Source organism: Danio rerio, chromosome 18, assembly GCF_049306965.1.
Source record: "Danio rerio strain Tuebingen ecotype United States chromosome 18, GRCz12tu, whole genome shotgun sequence".
NCBI classification, from domain to species: Eukaryota; Metazoa; Chordata; class Actinopteri; order Cypriniformes; family Danionidae; genus Danio; species Danio rerio.
This window is the reverse complement of record NC_133193.1, coordinates 1,806,274-1,822,500: the sequence shown is the minus strand read 5'-3', so window position 1 is coordinate 1,822,500 and position 16,227 is coordinate 1,806,274. Positions and strand designations below refer to the sequence as shown.

The 16,227-nt window shown below is 35.2% G+C and overlaps 1 protein-coding gene across 1 annotated transcript in view; it reads left to right on the top strand.

The window, feature by feature from the left end:
* Positions 1 to 16,227, top strand: part of nptnb (neuroplastin b) — a 78,208-nt gene that overhangs the window by 33,243 nt on the left and 28,738 nt on the right. Inside the window, 2 exon segments of the mRNA NM_205705.1 lie at positions 7,474 to 7,821; positions 15,908 to 16,100. Of these exon segments, the coding sequence (NP_991268.1) occupies positions 7,474 to 7,821; positions 15,908 to 16,100 (541 nt within the window).

The window sequence follows — 16,227 nt, the reverse complement described above, 5'->3', positions numbered from 1 at the left end:
GTACAGCTCTATACATGACTTTACACATAGCACTTCAGGGATATTGTTTAACATTAGTTAAAATAAGAGAACACATTTACTATTACCATTTAGATGAATAGATTTATGCAGTTTTTATTATTTTACTGTATATATAAGGTAATACAATCAGTCATTAATACATTATTAAGGGACATAAAAACAAGTCAGATCAGTTCACAGCTAAATAAATGACTATACTGTAAGGATATTGTTTAATATTAGTTAATATGAGCTAAAACACCTTTATTAATACATATAGATGAATAGATTCATGCATTTATCATTATATATATATATATATATATATATATATATATATATATATATATATATATATATATATATATTCAGAATTATTAACCCCCTTTGAATTTATTTTCTTTTTTTAATATTTCCCAAATGATGTTGAATGTGGACATTTTCACAGTATGTCTGATAATATTTTTTCTTCTGGAGAAAGTCTTATTTGTTTTATTTCGGTTAGAATAAAAGCAGTTCTTAATTTTTTGAACACCATTTTAAGGTCAATGTTATTAGCCCCTTTAAGCATTTTTTTCAATAGTCTACAGAACAAACCATCATTATACAATATCTTGCCTAATTACTTTAACCTGCCTAGTTAACCAAATTAACCTAGTTAAGCCTTTAAATGTCACTTTAAGCTGTATAGAAGTGTCTTGAAGAATATCTAGTAAAATATTATTTACTGTCATCATGGCAAAGATAAAATAAATCAGTTATTAGAGATGAGTTATTAAAACTATTAGAAATGTGTTGAGAAAATCTGCTCTCTGTTTAACAGAAATTGGGGAAATTTCTAACAGAAATTGGGGAAAAATAAACTGGGAGCAAATAATAATAAATGTATTTATTTATTCATTTTATTTTATTTTTTATTTACTTACATCATTTTTTGTAAATAATTGCATAATTTAGTGTTGCTTGTGTTTACCTTGGCTGCATTTTGTTGTTTTCGTTATGATTTGTCTAAGTGAAGATATTTTAAATATTTTTGTATTCCTGTTATTGATGAAGATATTTATTTATTCATTTTAATTGATATTTATTTTTGAAATAATAACAGGATTTAGAGTCTCTTGTGTTCACCTAAGATGCATTAATTTAAATATTTTCCCTTTGATGAGTTGCAGCTAGAAGGGCATATATATATATATATATATATATATATATATATATATATATATATATATATATATATATATATATATATATATATATATATATATATACATATATATATATGTGTGTGTGTGTGTGTATTTATGTGTGTGTGTGTGTGTGTGTGTATACACATACACAAAGTAATGTAACATTCATTAATGCTTTATTAAAAGACCAAAAAAACAAGATCAGTTTACAGCTCAATAAATGACTTTATACTGTAAGTATATTGTTTAACATTACATAATATGAGAGAACACATCTATTTATACATTTAGATGATTATATCTATACATTTACTATTATTATTATACTGTATATCAGGTAATGCAACATTCTTTAATCCATTATTAAAGGACAAAAAACACAATATAAGTTAATATAAGAGAACACATTGATTAATACATTTAGATGATTAAATGTATACATGTATTATTATTATTATTATTATATTTATTATATTTATTATTATTATTATTATTATTATTATTATTATTATGCATATAAAGCAATGCAAAATACATCAATGCATTATTAAATGACCGAAAAAGATCAGTTCACAGCGCAATAAACGACTTTATGCTTTATTAACATTAGTTAATATGAGATAACAAATTCTTAAATACTTTTAGATGAATAGATTTGTACATGGAGCACCCGGAGGAAACCCACGCCAACACTGGGAGAACTTGCAAACTTGCGCCACCGTGACGCCCCTGAATAATATTTTTATAGTATTTAACTTGATTAACATTAAACCTTAAACTTAAAATTACACATACATATTATAAAATAATTTTAAAAATAAATCATGTAAAAAATGTGTAGCTGTAAATGTTATTTTATTATATTTAATATTATTTTTGCATTCATTCTAATGTTACCAAGCATGACTTTAGATGTTAATACTGTACGGCATTAGTAAATGTTGAACTATGGTTAATAAATGCCGTACCAGTAGTGTTTATAATTAGTTCATGTTAGTAAATACATCAACTAATTAAACCTTAACGTAAAGTGTGACACATATTTCAATATTTGTCTGAAATCATGCAATAGTGTGCAGCTCTTGTAGTCGTGATATTGAGTGTGCTTTTGTTGTTTGGAGCAGAGGATGATGGGATGCGTCTGTCTCCTCCAGACTGTGTGTGTGTGTGACTTTACATGTTTATGGAGAACACCACCTGTGCATTACTTAGCTCTGCTAGTCTGCAATATTTATATTGCAATACGAGTACAATTTCACCAGATGACTCGCAATATCTCTCTATTGGGAAAGAATTGACCATTATAGATTGATTGGGGGAGATTCTGTAGGGCAGTGCATCTGCATAAATATCTAACAAACAAATTAAAAACTGTAACAAGGAGTCGGGGACAACATATGTGAGGGTCCAAATGCAGTATATTAAAGTCGGGCAGGCAATAGTCAAAGCAGGAGCAAACAGCATGAAGGCAATCCAAAAGAGTAGTTTAAACAACATAAATAGACAATTTTTATTAAAATTAATAGCTATTATAATGACATAGAATCAAGCTATCAATCTCATCAGCCCTTTCTCCACTGTTTAACTCACACATTCTGATTAAAGAGCAACAAATGAACCTCCTATTTATTAAGATTTTTTCATTACATTAAATAAGAGGTGTCACTTTAAAAATGCACACATAAATAGAGAACAAAGACAAGGATCAGAAAACAGGGCAAGGCGACATAAGAGAATGCTTTGTGATGCTTACAAAAAACAAGACTCCACACCGGATGAGTGTGTGTGTGCTGTCTATATATAGTCCAATAATCAGTCAACATGAGCTACAGCTGTGTGAGGGCAGTCCGGGGGACTTAACTGGGACTGGTGTGTGAGTGAGGTGCCTGATGGGAAATGTAGTTTGTTTTTGTGGCAGATGTGTAGTTGCAGTGATCTGCAAGTGCTTAATTGCTGGCGATCATAACAAAAGCATTGATAAATACGATAAAGAAAAAGTTCAACCCAGGCTCATACCTGTCAACATTGAGATGTGAAAATCAGGGATGTGCCCACCATAATAAGGGACCCCCCCCCCCCCCCCGCCTCCTCAAAAAAAATCCCCAAATTACTAAATATGTTAAGTTAGAGCTGTTTCATTGTAAGTAAACAGTTAAATGGTCAGTAATACGTTTTAAAATTATTATTAACAAAAGAAAAATAAATATATACATTAGCAGCAAATACATTAGCAAACAGCTCAGCTTATTAAAATTAATAGCTATTATAATGACATAGAATCAAGCTATCAATCTCATTAGCCGTTTCTCCACTGTATAACCCACACATTCTGATTAAAGAGCAACAAATGAACCTCCTATTTATTAAGATTTTTTTAATTACATTAAATAGGAGGTGTCACTTTAAAAATGCACACATTTACCGTTATAATGAAAGCATTCGACTGCTTTCCTAACTTTTATGCTCATTTAAGACGAAATTAGTTGTGTTTGAAAAAAAAAAACACCAAGATCGACATCCTTATATGTTAGTATTATTATTAATAATGTGTGTATATCTGTTTAATCATGCACCCAAAAGCCAGACTTTAGCTCCGCTTCAAATCACATGTACAGAAAACGTTTAGGAAACAGCATCTGTTTATCACTATGGAGCACGTCAGCTGACAGTCACGCACCATTGTATGACTGTTTTGAGGATTGTATAGTATGGGCGACGGCATCTGTAATCAAAAGGAAGTGGAATTGCGCCGTTTTTAATATTTATTCATTCATATTTTCATGTTTTCATTCTTAAACAAAGCGAAAGCACAGAACAGACTCACGTTTTGGAGCAAGGGGTGACCCCTGGTGTTTAGGTGGTATGGGTTGCGTATAGCGAGGCTCGGCTGTTCAGAGAAACACTGAAAATACGGGAGAAATACGGGAAAATACCTTTACGGGATAATAGCGGGATAGAACAGTAAAATACGGGAGAATTCCGGGAAAAACCGGAGGGTTGACAGGTATGCCCAGGCTCATTCTGAAAATGTAGTTGCGTGAACGGTTTTGGAGACCGTGAAATTGCCAAGTACCGTTCGCGCACACACTGCTCTCGCGTTAGCCCACCAGAGGCCGCTGTCGACCGACTGAATAACTAAATAATTGACTGGGCTACCGGCCAATCGACTGACCCACCGTCCTCCTTCCCTGAACCCAACCAAATTTACAGAGTGATCCGGCCACCCACTTACTTCCCTAAACCCAACCGACGGTTAACAAAGGCCGTCCAGAATCATAAATTGAATAATATGGGATTAGTTTATAAATAAACTTCATCCAACGCATCATAACAGTCTTGCGAAAACGGTTCATTGTGAATGCTAAAGTAATATATTGTGCAGCCTTATTTCTTGTCGTGATATTGAGTGTGGTTTTGTTATGTGGAGCAGAGGATGATGGGATGTGAGTCTGTCTCCTCCAGACTGTGTGTGTGTGTGTGTGTGTGTGTGTGTGTGTGTGTGTGTGTGTGTGTGTGTGTACATGTTTATGGAGAAGGCCACCTGTGCATTACTCAGCTCTGACATCTCACGCATTGATCTGACATAAGCAGAAAGGGATGCAGGAGAAATGGAAAGCGCTTGGAAGCGTCAGGGGTCGACAATAATCAGCACAGCAAACATATTTCTCCTCTGCGCATCCGTGAAAATTCACCTTTCCGGCTGAAAACCTCACCATCATTTCACTCACAGACCCGCAATAATCCGTTACCATAATAACTTCCTCTGGAAGGGCATCAGCTCTTCATATCGCACCGTTTTCCTGGATAAATAGAGATGCTGTAGGGGGTTTACCATCTGGATCTGTGCAAAATACCTTTGCTTACAGCAACTGAGAATTTTGAGGCTCATTGCTAATAAATTACTACACTATAAAATGTTGATCAACAATTTTCTGTAGTTTGTGATTCATGTTTTATATTATTATTATTATTTATTTATGCTTTTAAATTGCATTATGAAAGCTTGATCTTTCCTCCAACAACTTTTAACCTTGAAAAGTGTGACAAAGTGACTTTTTCTTGATATTTGTAATAGTGTGCAGTGCTATATTGTCTGTGTTGGTGTTGTATATTACGCTACAAAAACCTTGCAGTAACTACCAGCCGATTTTCTGTTCTTTTACAGACTTATTTCTTTCTCTATGTTAACTTTGATACAGAATATTGTTTCATAGTCACTTTGATAAATGCACAGTTATATTTCCATCATCAAACTGTTAATTAACGGATGTTTTTTACTAGTCTGTGTTTTTGTCTTATTTATTTGCGTTAAGATCACATCTAAACATCTTTAAAAATATGCATTTACTAGATTAACTGTTATGTTGAAGATCTAAATGCAGTTTTATACAAGAATGGTCAGGCAGGCGACAGGTCAAACAGATGCATACAGACAATCCAGAGTCATGGTTGAAGAACAGGCAAATGCAACGTAAACAAACAAACAAAGCAAGGGTCAAGCAAAACAGTTCACTAAACAGATAAACAAGACTCAGCACTGTGTGTGTGCAAGTGTGGTGTATTTATAGTCCATGTAATCAGTTCATAATGATCCTCCGGCTGTTTGTGTGATCAATGTCAAACAGGAACAGGTGTGTGTAAGGTGCATGACAGGATTTGTAGATAGATAGATAGATAGATAGATAGATAGATAGTTAGATAGTTAGATAGATAGATAGATAGATAGATAGATAGATAGATAGATAGATAGATAGATAGATAGATAGATAGATAGATAGATAGATAGATAGTCAAACTGACGGATGGATGGAAGGACTGACTGATGGAGAGACGGACAGACCGGACGGACAGATAGTCAGACGGATGGACCAACGGATGGACGAACAGGCCAATGGATGGATAAACGGGTGGATGGGTGGGTGTACGGATGTAATGATCCTCTGGTTGTGTGTGTAATCCATGTCAAACAGGAACAGGTGTGCGTAAGGTGCATAACAGGATTTGTAGTTCGTAACTGTCAGATAGATAGATAGATAGATAGATGGATGGATGGATGGATGGATGGATGGATGGATGGATGGATGGATGGATGGATGCATGGATGGATGGATGGATGGATGGATGGATGGATGGATGGATGGATGGATAGATAGATAGATAGATAGATAGATAGATAGATAGATAGATAGATAGATAGATAGATAGATAGATAGATAGATAGATAGATAGATAGAATAAAAAATGTAGTGTAAAATAGAAATAAAAATAAAACAAGTTTCAAATTAATTATATTTACAGATATATGCACACATGACTCGATTAATAAAAAATAAGTATATTTATTATAGTTTTTTCCTCCATTTAAAGTTACTGTCTTTGAAACATTGGTAAGCCCAAACAGGCATGTAAAAATATTATTATTATTTTGCCGTGCTGCCAGAAAAGTATTTTATCATCTAAAATATGTATGACAAATGATGTTGATGTAAAAGTGTTTATTCTACATGAGCATCGATCCATGTGATGTTTACTCTCCTGAAGAAAGAGGCAGTGAATAATGGCATGTGAGTGGCTGAAGGGAGACTCTCGCTGAATTATCCTGCTATTGTCAAGAGGAATGCAGGCGCTCTTTATGTATTCATTTATGTGGAGATGTTTTCCTCTTCTTGTCTTTCTGTTTATCTGAGATACTAGAAGACACCTCAAGCATCAGTTTAAGCTCCATGGTCTAGAAAAAAAAGTCAATGTCAAAAAAACATTTAAAGTGTAAAAGGGCTCAGTGGTTAGCACTGTGGCCTCACAGCAAGAAAATCACTGGATAGAGTCAGTTGGCGTTTCTGTGTGGAGTTTGCACGTTCTCCCTGTGTTGACGTGGGTTTCCTCTGGGTGCTCTGGTTTCCCCCACAGTCCAAACACATGCGCTATAGGGGAACTGATGAACTAAATTGGCAATAGTGTATGTGTGTGTGTGTGTGTGTGCGAATGAGTGTGTATGGGTGCTTTGCAGTACTGGGTTGGGGCTGGAAGGACAATCTCTTTGTAAATCATATTCTGGATAAGTTGGCGGTTCATTCTGCTGTTGTGACCTCTGATAAATAAGAGACTAAGTCGAAGGAAAATGAATGAATTTAATGTGTGTTTCTACAGGTGGTTTGTCAAACCCACTCACCTGTGTGAAGCACGATTCATAGATGCACAGTGTTTTATTATTATTATTATTATTATTATTACTTGTTTACTGAATCTCCTCCTCCTCCTCCTCCTCCTCCTCCTCCTCCTCCAGCTGGGTTTGTGAAGTCTCCGATGTCAGAGGTCAAGCTCACCGGAGACGCCTTCGAGCTGTACTGTGACGTGGTGGGGAACCCGGTGCCGGAGATCCAATGGTGGTACGCCGATATAAACCGCGCAGACTCCTTCAAGCAGCTGTGGGACGGGGCCCGGAAGCGGCGGGTGTCCATCAACACGGCATCCGGAGCCAATGTGGTGAGCGTTCTGGCCATCTCTCGCCTCACGCTGGAGGATGCCGGGATCTACGAGTGCCGTGCCAGCAATGACCCACGCCGGAACGACATGCGGCAAAACCCGGCCATCACCTGGATCCGCACGCAGGCCACCATAACCGTGCTGCAGAGTGAGTGTCTGTAATATTAAGCATGATTTATCTTGAGCCGGGTGCGCCCGTGGGTGTACTGTACTCTAATAGATGTAGAGGACTTGTAATATTTCTATATCACTGTAGAAGCCTTTGGGGCAGGTTTTTGGTAGTAACATAAATTCAAGTGGCCTAAATAGAAAATACTTTATTTCACAAAAAAGAAAAACATATATTAACTGAATTAAACAAAAAAAAATAAATAAATAAATATATACAGTTGAGGTCAGAATTATTCACCCCCCTTTGATTTATTTTATTTTTTAAATATTTCCCAAATGATGTTTAACAGAGCAAGGAAAATTTCCCATAATATTTTCAACCCATAATATTTTATATATGATATTATATCATTATATTTATATATTATAAATATTTGTAATATTTTTTCTTCTGGAGAAAGTCTTATTTGTTTTATTTCGACTAGAATAAAAGTAGTTTTAATTTTTTTATGATCTATTTTAAGGTCAATATTATGAGCCTCTTTAGGCTAATTTGTTTTTTTGACTGTCTTCGAAACAAACCATCGTTATACAGTATCTTGCCTAATTTCCCTAACCTGCCTAATTAACCTAATCAACCTAGTTAAGCCTAAGAATATCTAGTCAAATATTATTTACTGTCACCACGACAAAGATAAAATAAATCAGTTATTAGAAATGAGTTATTAAAACTATTATGATTAGAAATGTGTTGAAGAAATCTGCTCTCCGTTAAACAGAAATTGGAGAAAAAAATAAACAGAGGTGGCGAATAATTCAGACTTCAATATATATTAAATATATACTTATATTTATATTTATTTTACCAGGATAGTCCCATTGAGATACAAAATCTCTTCTACCAAATACTTTGGCAAATGCAGCATCTTTTTTTTAAATTAGATAATAAAAAGATATAGGGTTCTATTTTATTGATCTAGGCGCAAAGTCTAAAGGTGCAAAAGCATTAAGGCCATGCCCAAATCCTCTTTTGCTATTTTAGGGATGGAAAAATACACACTGCGCCCCGGCGTACGGTCTAACAGGGTTGTGCTTATTTTGTGCTTATTATTATAGTTGAACAAAGTCTTCTCTCTGTTAAACAGAAATTGGAGAAAAATAAACAGGGGGAAGCTAATAATTCTGATTTCAACTGTATGTATGTGTATATATATATATATACATATACAGATTAGTGATGAATAATCACTAGATGAATAATAACATGCTCAGGAAAAACAAGTATAGTCCAAAGTAAAATATGACGGCAAAGTTTGCTTAAACACCTTAAATGATGCATTGGAATGAATGTTGGCAGGTAAATTATTCTAATCTATTGCACCCTTAAACAATAAAGGCTCTTTTACCAATAGATTTTTTAAAACGAGGAACAAAAAATAATCTCTGATAGTCTATATATTTATTTATTTATTTAACGTTCGCCTCACAGCAAGAAGGTTGCTGGTTCAAGCCTTGGCTGGGTCAGTTGGCATTTCCCTGTCGAGTTTGCATGTTCTCCCTGTGTTCGCATGGGTTTCCTCCAGGTGCTCTGGTTTCCCCTACAAATCCAAAGACATGTGGCATAGGTGAATTGGGTAGGCTAAATTGTCCATAGTGTATCTGTGTAAAAGATTGTGTATGGATGTTTCCCAGAGATGGGTTGCTGATAGAAGGGCATCCGCTGCGTTAAACATAAGTTGACGGTTCATTCCGCTGTGGCGACCCCGGATCAATAAAAGGACTAAGCTAAAAAGAAAATGAATGAATGAATGAATGAATGAATTATTTATTTATTTATTTATTAAAAAAATTTTAATTGTCTCTAAAAAACTTGGTGTGCCTACCTTTATTGTTTAAATTTTTTCTATTATTTATTATTTTTTAATCAACTTTCAGTCTTTTCAGTCGGTTTTCAGTCATTTGTAGTTTTAAAATCTAAATATTTGCACATTAACATCATTTTTTAAATGTAATTAGCTCAGAGAAATATCTATTAGCTTTTTCTTCTAGTATGATCATTACATAAATAAATTTTTTTTTCTAAATTGCTGATTACCTTAGCATTTCACAAGTTCATTATATCTTAAGAAACATCATTATCGTAACGCTCAACACCAATATCGCATATTTTCCCAGTATTGTACAACATTAGAGTGATTCTCATCAATTGTTTATATGTTTGATTACGCATTATATTTTGTATTACCATGTTGGCTTGATTTTAATTAGGGGAGCACCAAAATGAAAATTCACATGGGTGAAAACAAACCAAACATTTCAAATTCACCAAAAATTTACTATATAATAATTATTTATTATTTTATTAGTAACACTGTTTACTATAAGGTTTGATTAGACCATTTTAAACACAATTAAAGTGAACAGATGTTACTGTTAAAGATATATTCCCCTTATGGGCATAATAATATCAAAACAGCCATTTATGACTACGCACATCTGCTCGCATATACACTGTGGTTCTGCATCATGATATTTGCTTATTCCATTGTTATGAGCTTAATCTGGTCTTTTGGTTTATGTCCACCTTTCATTCACCAGATTATCCAGAAATAGACATGATTATGCAAAACATAAGGCATATTTGGAGAGAAATGCCAGGAAAAATAACGACACGATTTTCAGATTGTGGTAACACCAGCCCAGCCCTACTGCAAACCGAAATAAAGCCGAAGCCCCTATAATGTTCACTTAAGCTCAGCTCTTGGGAAAGTGCCGTATTGATTCCTTCTGTATTGTCCTTATCGTTTGACCTTGGTGCGTCCGAATGTCCCCTTTCCTTCAGGCAGACTTAAAGATGGAGTCTTTCTGTCTTCCCGATGACCACAAACCCAGATAAAGATAAATATATAAAAGCTCCCCTCATCCTCAATCTTCCTCCCAGGGTATGCACGATTAAGGAAAAACCTGATATTGCAATATTTTTTTCTGCCATAAATATTGCGATATTAATGCAGTTGCTGTTGATGTTTTGAACAGCTTTTTCTGAGGAGTGAATTGAATAATCAATGCAAAGAAAAATGCTTTTCTCACTTTGCTTTGTCTCGTGTCTAGTCCAAATATCTAAAATATTTTAGATCAAGTAAAACATATTGTTTTGTTTCCACGTTCAGAAGAAATAAGTAAATAGTAGTATATAATAAAAGTAATATATATTTTAAGATACTTTTATAGTTTCAAAATATTAAGAGTGTACTCACACTATGCCATCTGAACTGTGCCTGGGTGTGTTTCCCGGTTTGTATGACAAGTTTGAGTTCTCTGAATCGAGCCCATGCATGGTTGGAAGAGGTGTGTCAGAGCGCAGTTGCGTTGGGCTTTGGCGCGGTACACTTGTAGTGTGAGTGCAAAGCACGCCTGAGCCTAAAACTGAAGACGTGACGGCACTTTTAAGGGACTGTTTCATATAATGCAGTGTGAGTGCAGGCCATCGGCGGAGAGGGGAGGGGGACAAGCGCGCTTCTGCACAGTTCAAGGCAATTGTGCCTAGTATGAGTACGCACTAAGAATAAATGTCATACAAATATACTGTGTTAATGACTAAACACTAACCAAAGAACACCCACCCTATCCTGACAGAGAATAAAAATATGTACACATGTATGCAAAAATAAACAAATAATTACAGTAATAAAATAATATAATAATAATAAAGTAAAAATAAAAAGGGCAATTTTGTAAAATACATTAAGACAATGTAATTTCAACAGATATACAGTTAAAGTCAGAATTATTCACCCCCCCCCCCCCCTGTTTATTTTTCCCCCCAATTTCTGTTTATCGGAGAGCAGATTTCTTCAACACATTTCTAAACATAATAGTTTTAATAACTCATCTCTAATAACTGATTTATTTTATCTTTGTCATGATGACAGTAAATAAAATTAGACTAGATATTCTTCAAGACACTTCTATGCAGCTTGAAGTGACATTTAAAGGCTTCACTCGGTTAATTAGGTTAACCAGGCAGGTTAAGGTAATTAGGCAAGTTATTGTATAATGATGGTTTGTTTTGTAGACTAATATAGAAAACTAAATAGCTTAAAGGGGCTAATAATTTTGACCTTAAAATGCTTTTTAAAAAAAATAAAAAACTGTTTTTATTCTAGCTGAAATAAAACAAATAAGACTTTCTTCAGAAGAAAAAATACTATCAGACATACTGTGAAAATTTCCTTGCTGCGTTAAACATCATTTGGGAAATATCTAAAAAAGAAAATAAATTCAAAGGGGGCGAATAATTCTGACTTCAACTGTATGCACTCCAATAAAAGTGAAAAACATTAAAATAAGTCAAAACTAAGAGTTTTTCCTTAAAACAAGCAAAATTATCAGCCATTGGGGGAATTAAAATAATAATTTTTTCGCTTTGAAATGTATAAATTTGGAGGTAAAACAAGACAAAAAATATATATTTTTGCATAAACCATATAAATAATGAAATACAAGTTATCTGTCGTACACCTCATTTATCATTATTTCTGGTGTCAAAATGTTTTAAACGCTCTTAAAGTGCACGGGCATTAAAAACACATGCAAATAATAGGCTTTCACACGACTATGGTTAAACTTGGGTCAATAATAATTAGGGCTAGACAGAATCTGCCGATATTATTCATTATCTGCTGAGATTCTTGTAAAAAGTCTGCGGATTTATGCGGAAGGATTTTGGAAGTGTCACAACTAAAGATTTAATATATTAAATAAAAAAATAACACATTTTTAACTTGTATTTAATGTTTACAATGCAAATCCAATTAGATTCACTTATTTAGTAAACAAAGCATGTCTCATATATAATACATCCACTAAAAGACAGAAAATACTTTACATTTTCATTCATTCATTCATTTTCCTTTGGCTTAGTTCTTTTATTCATCAGGGGTTGCCACAGCGGAATGAACCGCCAATTTATCCAGCATATGTTTTACACAGCGGATGCCCATCCAGCTGCAACCCAGTACTGGGAAACCCATACACACTCATTCACACACTACAGCCAATTCAGTTGATCAATTCCCCTATAGCGCATGTGTTTGGATTGTGCAGGAAACCGGAGCACCCAGAGGAAACACAGAAACACCAACTGACCCAGCCGGGACTTGCACAGAATCCATGTGGTGCTAATTCAGACTAAACAGTGCATATCTTGCAATGTGACACTAAAGATATTGAAAGTATTGTGCAGCCCTACTTCCTCCATCTTTCCTGCTTCCATACAGTATCTCCTTACTGTTTGCTGTCATTATTTTTGATTTCATATTGATATGATAGTAGCATTGTGTGGGTTTATTTACTTCAAAGCTACACATGTTGTGCGGAGCGTGAAGCCTGGCGACGCTTTGAAGTCGCGCTGTGTTTTTTTATCTGTGCATTTTGTCCTTGGGAAACACGGCTGGATGAGACCAGGAAGAAGACACAAGTAAAGGAGGTCATTTCTGTCATCCGGCAGTTCCTTATCTGACCAAAAACCAGCCGTCGTAATCTTATCTGGCTGGGCCATCTGTCATAAAACTGACCCGTGAGTGCAGAATGACCTTGTGTCTTCTTTGCATTGCCTGTGGTTCAGTAATGGCATTATATTCTGAATCGTTCCAGTCACATTCATTTCCCTGTCTGTTTATGACTAATGTCTTAAAGAGACACCTTTAAAGTAAACAGGCTCACTTTAGACCTCTCCTAGAGCTAAACAGGTGAGTTTTACCATTTTTGAATCAATCTCCAGGTCTGGCAGGGGAACTCCTAGCTTAGCTTAGCATAGATCATTGAATCAGATTAGACCATTAGCATCAAAAAATGACTAAAGAGTTTAGATATTTCTTCTATTTAAATCTTGACTCTTTTGTAGTTACATTTACCACTTTTAAACACATTCAGTTAATCTCAGAGTCTGACAGAAACAATTTTAAACTTAGCTTAGCATAGATCATTGAATCAGATTAGACCATTAGCATCTCACTAAAAATGACCAAATGGTTTAGATAATTATTTTATTTAAATCTCGACTCTTTTGTAGCTTCATTTACCATTTTTAAACACATTCAGTTAATCTCTGAGTCTGGAGGGAGCAATTTTAGCTTAGCTTAGCATAGATCAATGAGTCAGATTAGACCATTAGCATCTCACTCAAAAAAAAAATGACCAAATGGTTTTGATAATTTTCCTATTCTAATCTTGACTACTTTGTAGTTACATTTACCATTTTCTATCAATTCAGTCAACCGTTGAGTCTGGCGGGAACAGTTTTAGCTTAGCTTAGCATAGATCATTGAATTAGATTAGACCATTAGCATCTCACTCAAAAAGCATGTAAGTGTCTGTGAGCGGAGTGCATGTATGAAAATGTAGTCCAGAAATGGCGGATTTGTAGTCCATGGTTATTGAGAGTGAAATCCAGCAGTCTTATGAAAGACGATCGCTGGTAATCGTGACAGGTTGTTTGATGTTTATGTTTTGTTTTTGGAGCTTTAGAGTCATCCGTCACAAACAGAGCTGTGTGGGTTACTTATTGCAATCAGTTAGAAATTACATGACAAAGTGTGTTGATTGCACATTTATGGTAATGTAATCGGACTACTTTTGGATTACATGTAGATTACTTTTATGCTGACCCTTGTTTGATGTCAAATGTATTGAAGCAGGGTTTAATCTTGCACTCTTTTGACAGATATACATAAAAATATATACCTTAAAGCTCAGGTGTCAAACTCAGTTCCAAAAGGGCCGCAGCTCTGCACAGTTTAGTTCCAACCCTAATTAAACACACCTGATCAAGCTAATTGAGTCCTTCAGGCTTGTTTGAAACCTAAAGGTAAGTGTGTTGGAGCAGGGTTGGAACTAAACTGTGTAGGGCTTCGGCCCTCCAGGAATTGAGTTTGACACCCCTGCCTTAAATCATCCTATATACTGTAATAATTTAAACTCTGCTGCTATTTTGGGATTTCCGCCTGGATTTTGCCTACTCAAATTTAAAAGCTTCCCAAATCCACATGCAGAGGTGTAAATGCAAAAATTTGGCATCATTTTAAAGTAAACCCTTTGAATTTTCATAAAACACTATTGAAAGTGTGTAAATTATCTGTATATGTTGTCTGTGTTATAATAAACACCTAAAAAAAAGAGGCGCTTTTTGTATTTTTTTTTTATAAACTCAAATGTGAAAGTGTATCTTTTAGGTTCTGTGTGGTCTTGCGTGCTGTAATTAATGTTGGTGGTTCCTGCACATGTCTGTAATCATAGGAAAACAGAAAAATGTCTCCACCATAATCTATGCAAAAGTTATTGTATTCCAACTGATGAGAGGTGCTGTACAAGCCACAGGGAGCGATCATTGCTTTCATATTTCACTATTCTTTTGTTTGATCAAACATAATTCACTGTGTTTGGAGCACGTCAGACATATAAAAGCATTACTTATGCACATCAGCTCAAAAACAGAGGAGAATGACCCTGAAGCGCACAGCACAAGGTAAGAGATGAGCTGTCTGTGCTATCTGGGGCTGCTTATTGATCATAAATGTATTGTTTTCACTTCTGCGCCATGGAAACACCGCGATTCATTCGACAACTGTTTGATATGTGAATATAATTCAGTAAAAAGAACGCTAGAACCGTATGAGCACCGGCAAGAGCTTTCATTTGAGCTATAACTTGTACATGTGTCAAATGAAATATATGAAAATGAACCACTGTTCAACACCCAGCTCGAGTCTCCAAAATACTGTGTGTTTAAGTGTAAATATCTTTTGTACAGTAGAATAAAACCAAAGTGATGCATATGTGCATAAAATATAGATTCTACACTTTCAAACGAAACCACTTACGGGGGTCTGGTGCAATGCTAGCCCTTTAAATCTGAAAGTGAAAGTTGATGATGTCACGGACCCGGCAGAGTTTAACTGGTTAAAAACTGGAAAAAAGAAACATCCCTCATTTATGCCAGACACTAGAAATAGACATGCAGTCAAATCTAAACATTACATTTAGTCACTCATTGAGGACAGATGAATGCTGGTTGTGTTTGTGATGCTTGTTCTCTGATTGTAAGGATTTTGTCTGCATTTCAGGGCCACGAATCAATGCTTCCGATCAGGAGATCTTGCAGCCTAAAAGCTCCAAAACTAGCCAGGATCCTCCGGAGCCGATCGTGCTGAAGTGTAACCTGACCAACTCACACAGCACACACCAGGAGACCTTCTGGATGAAGAACGGCCAGGAGATCTCCAGCAGCAGGACACAGCGCAAGCACACCGAGTTCAGGTCAGACCAGCAGTCCGATCACTAAATACACATGTCTGTCTATGATAAGGTCATTCTGGGCAAAAAGATTAATTGCATCCAAAGTAAAAGTTTGTTTTGGCATAATATATGTGCTTTAAAAAAATCC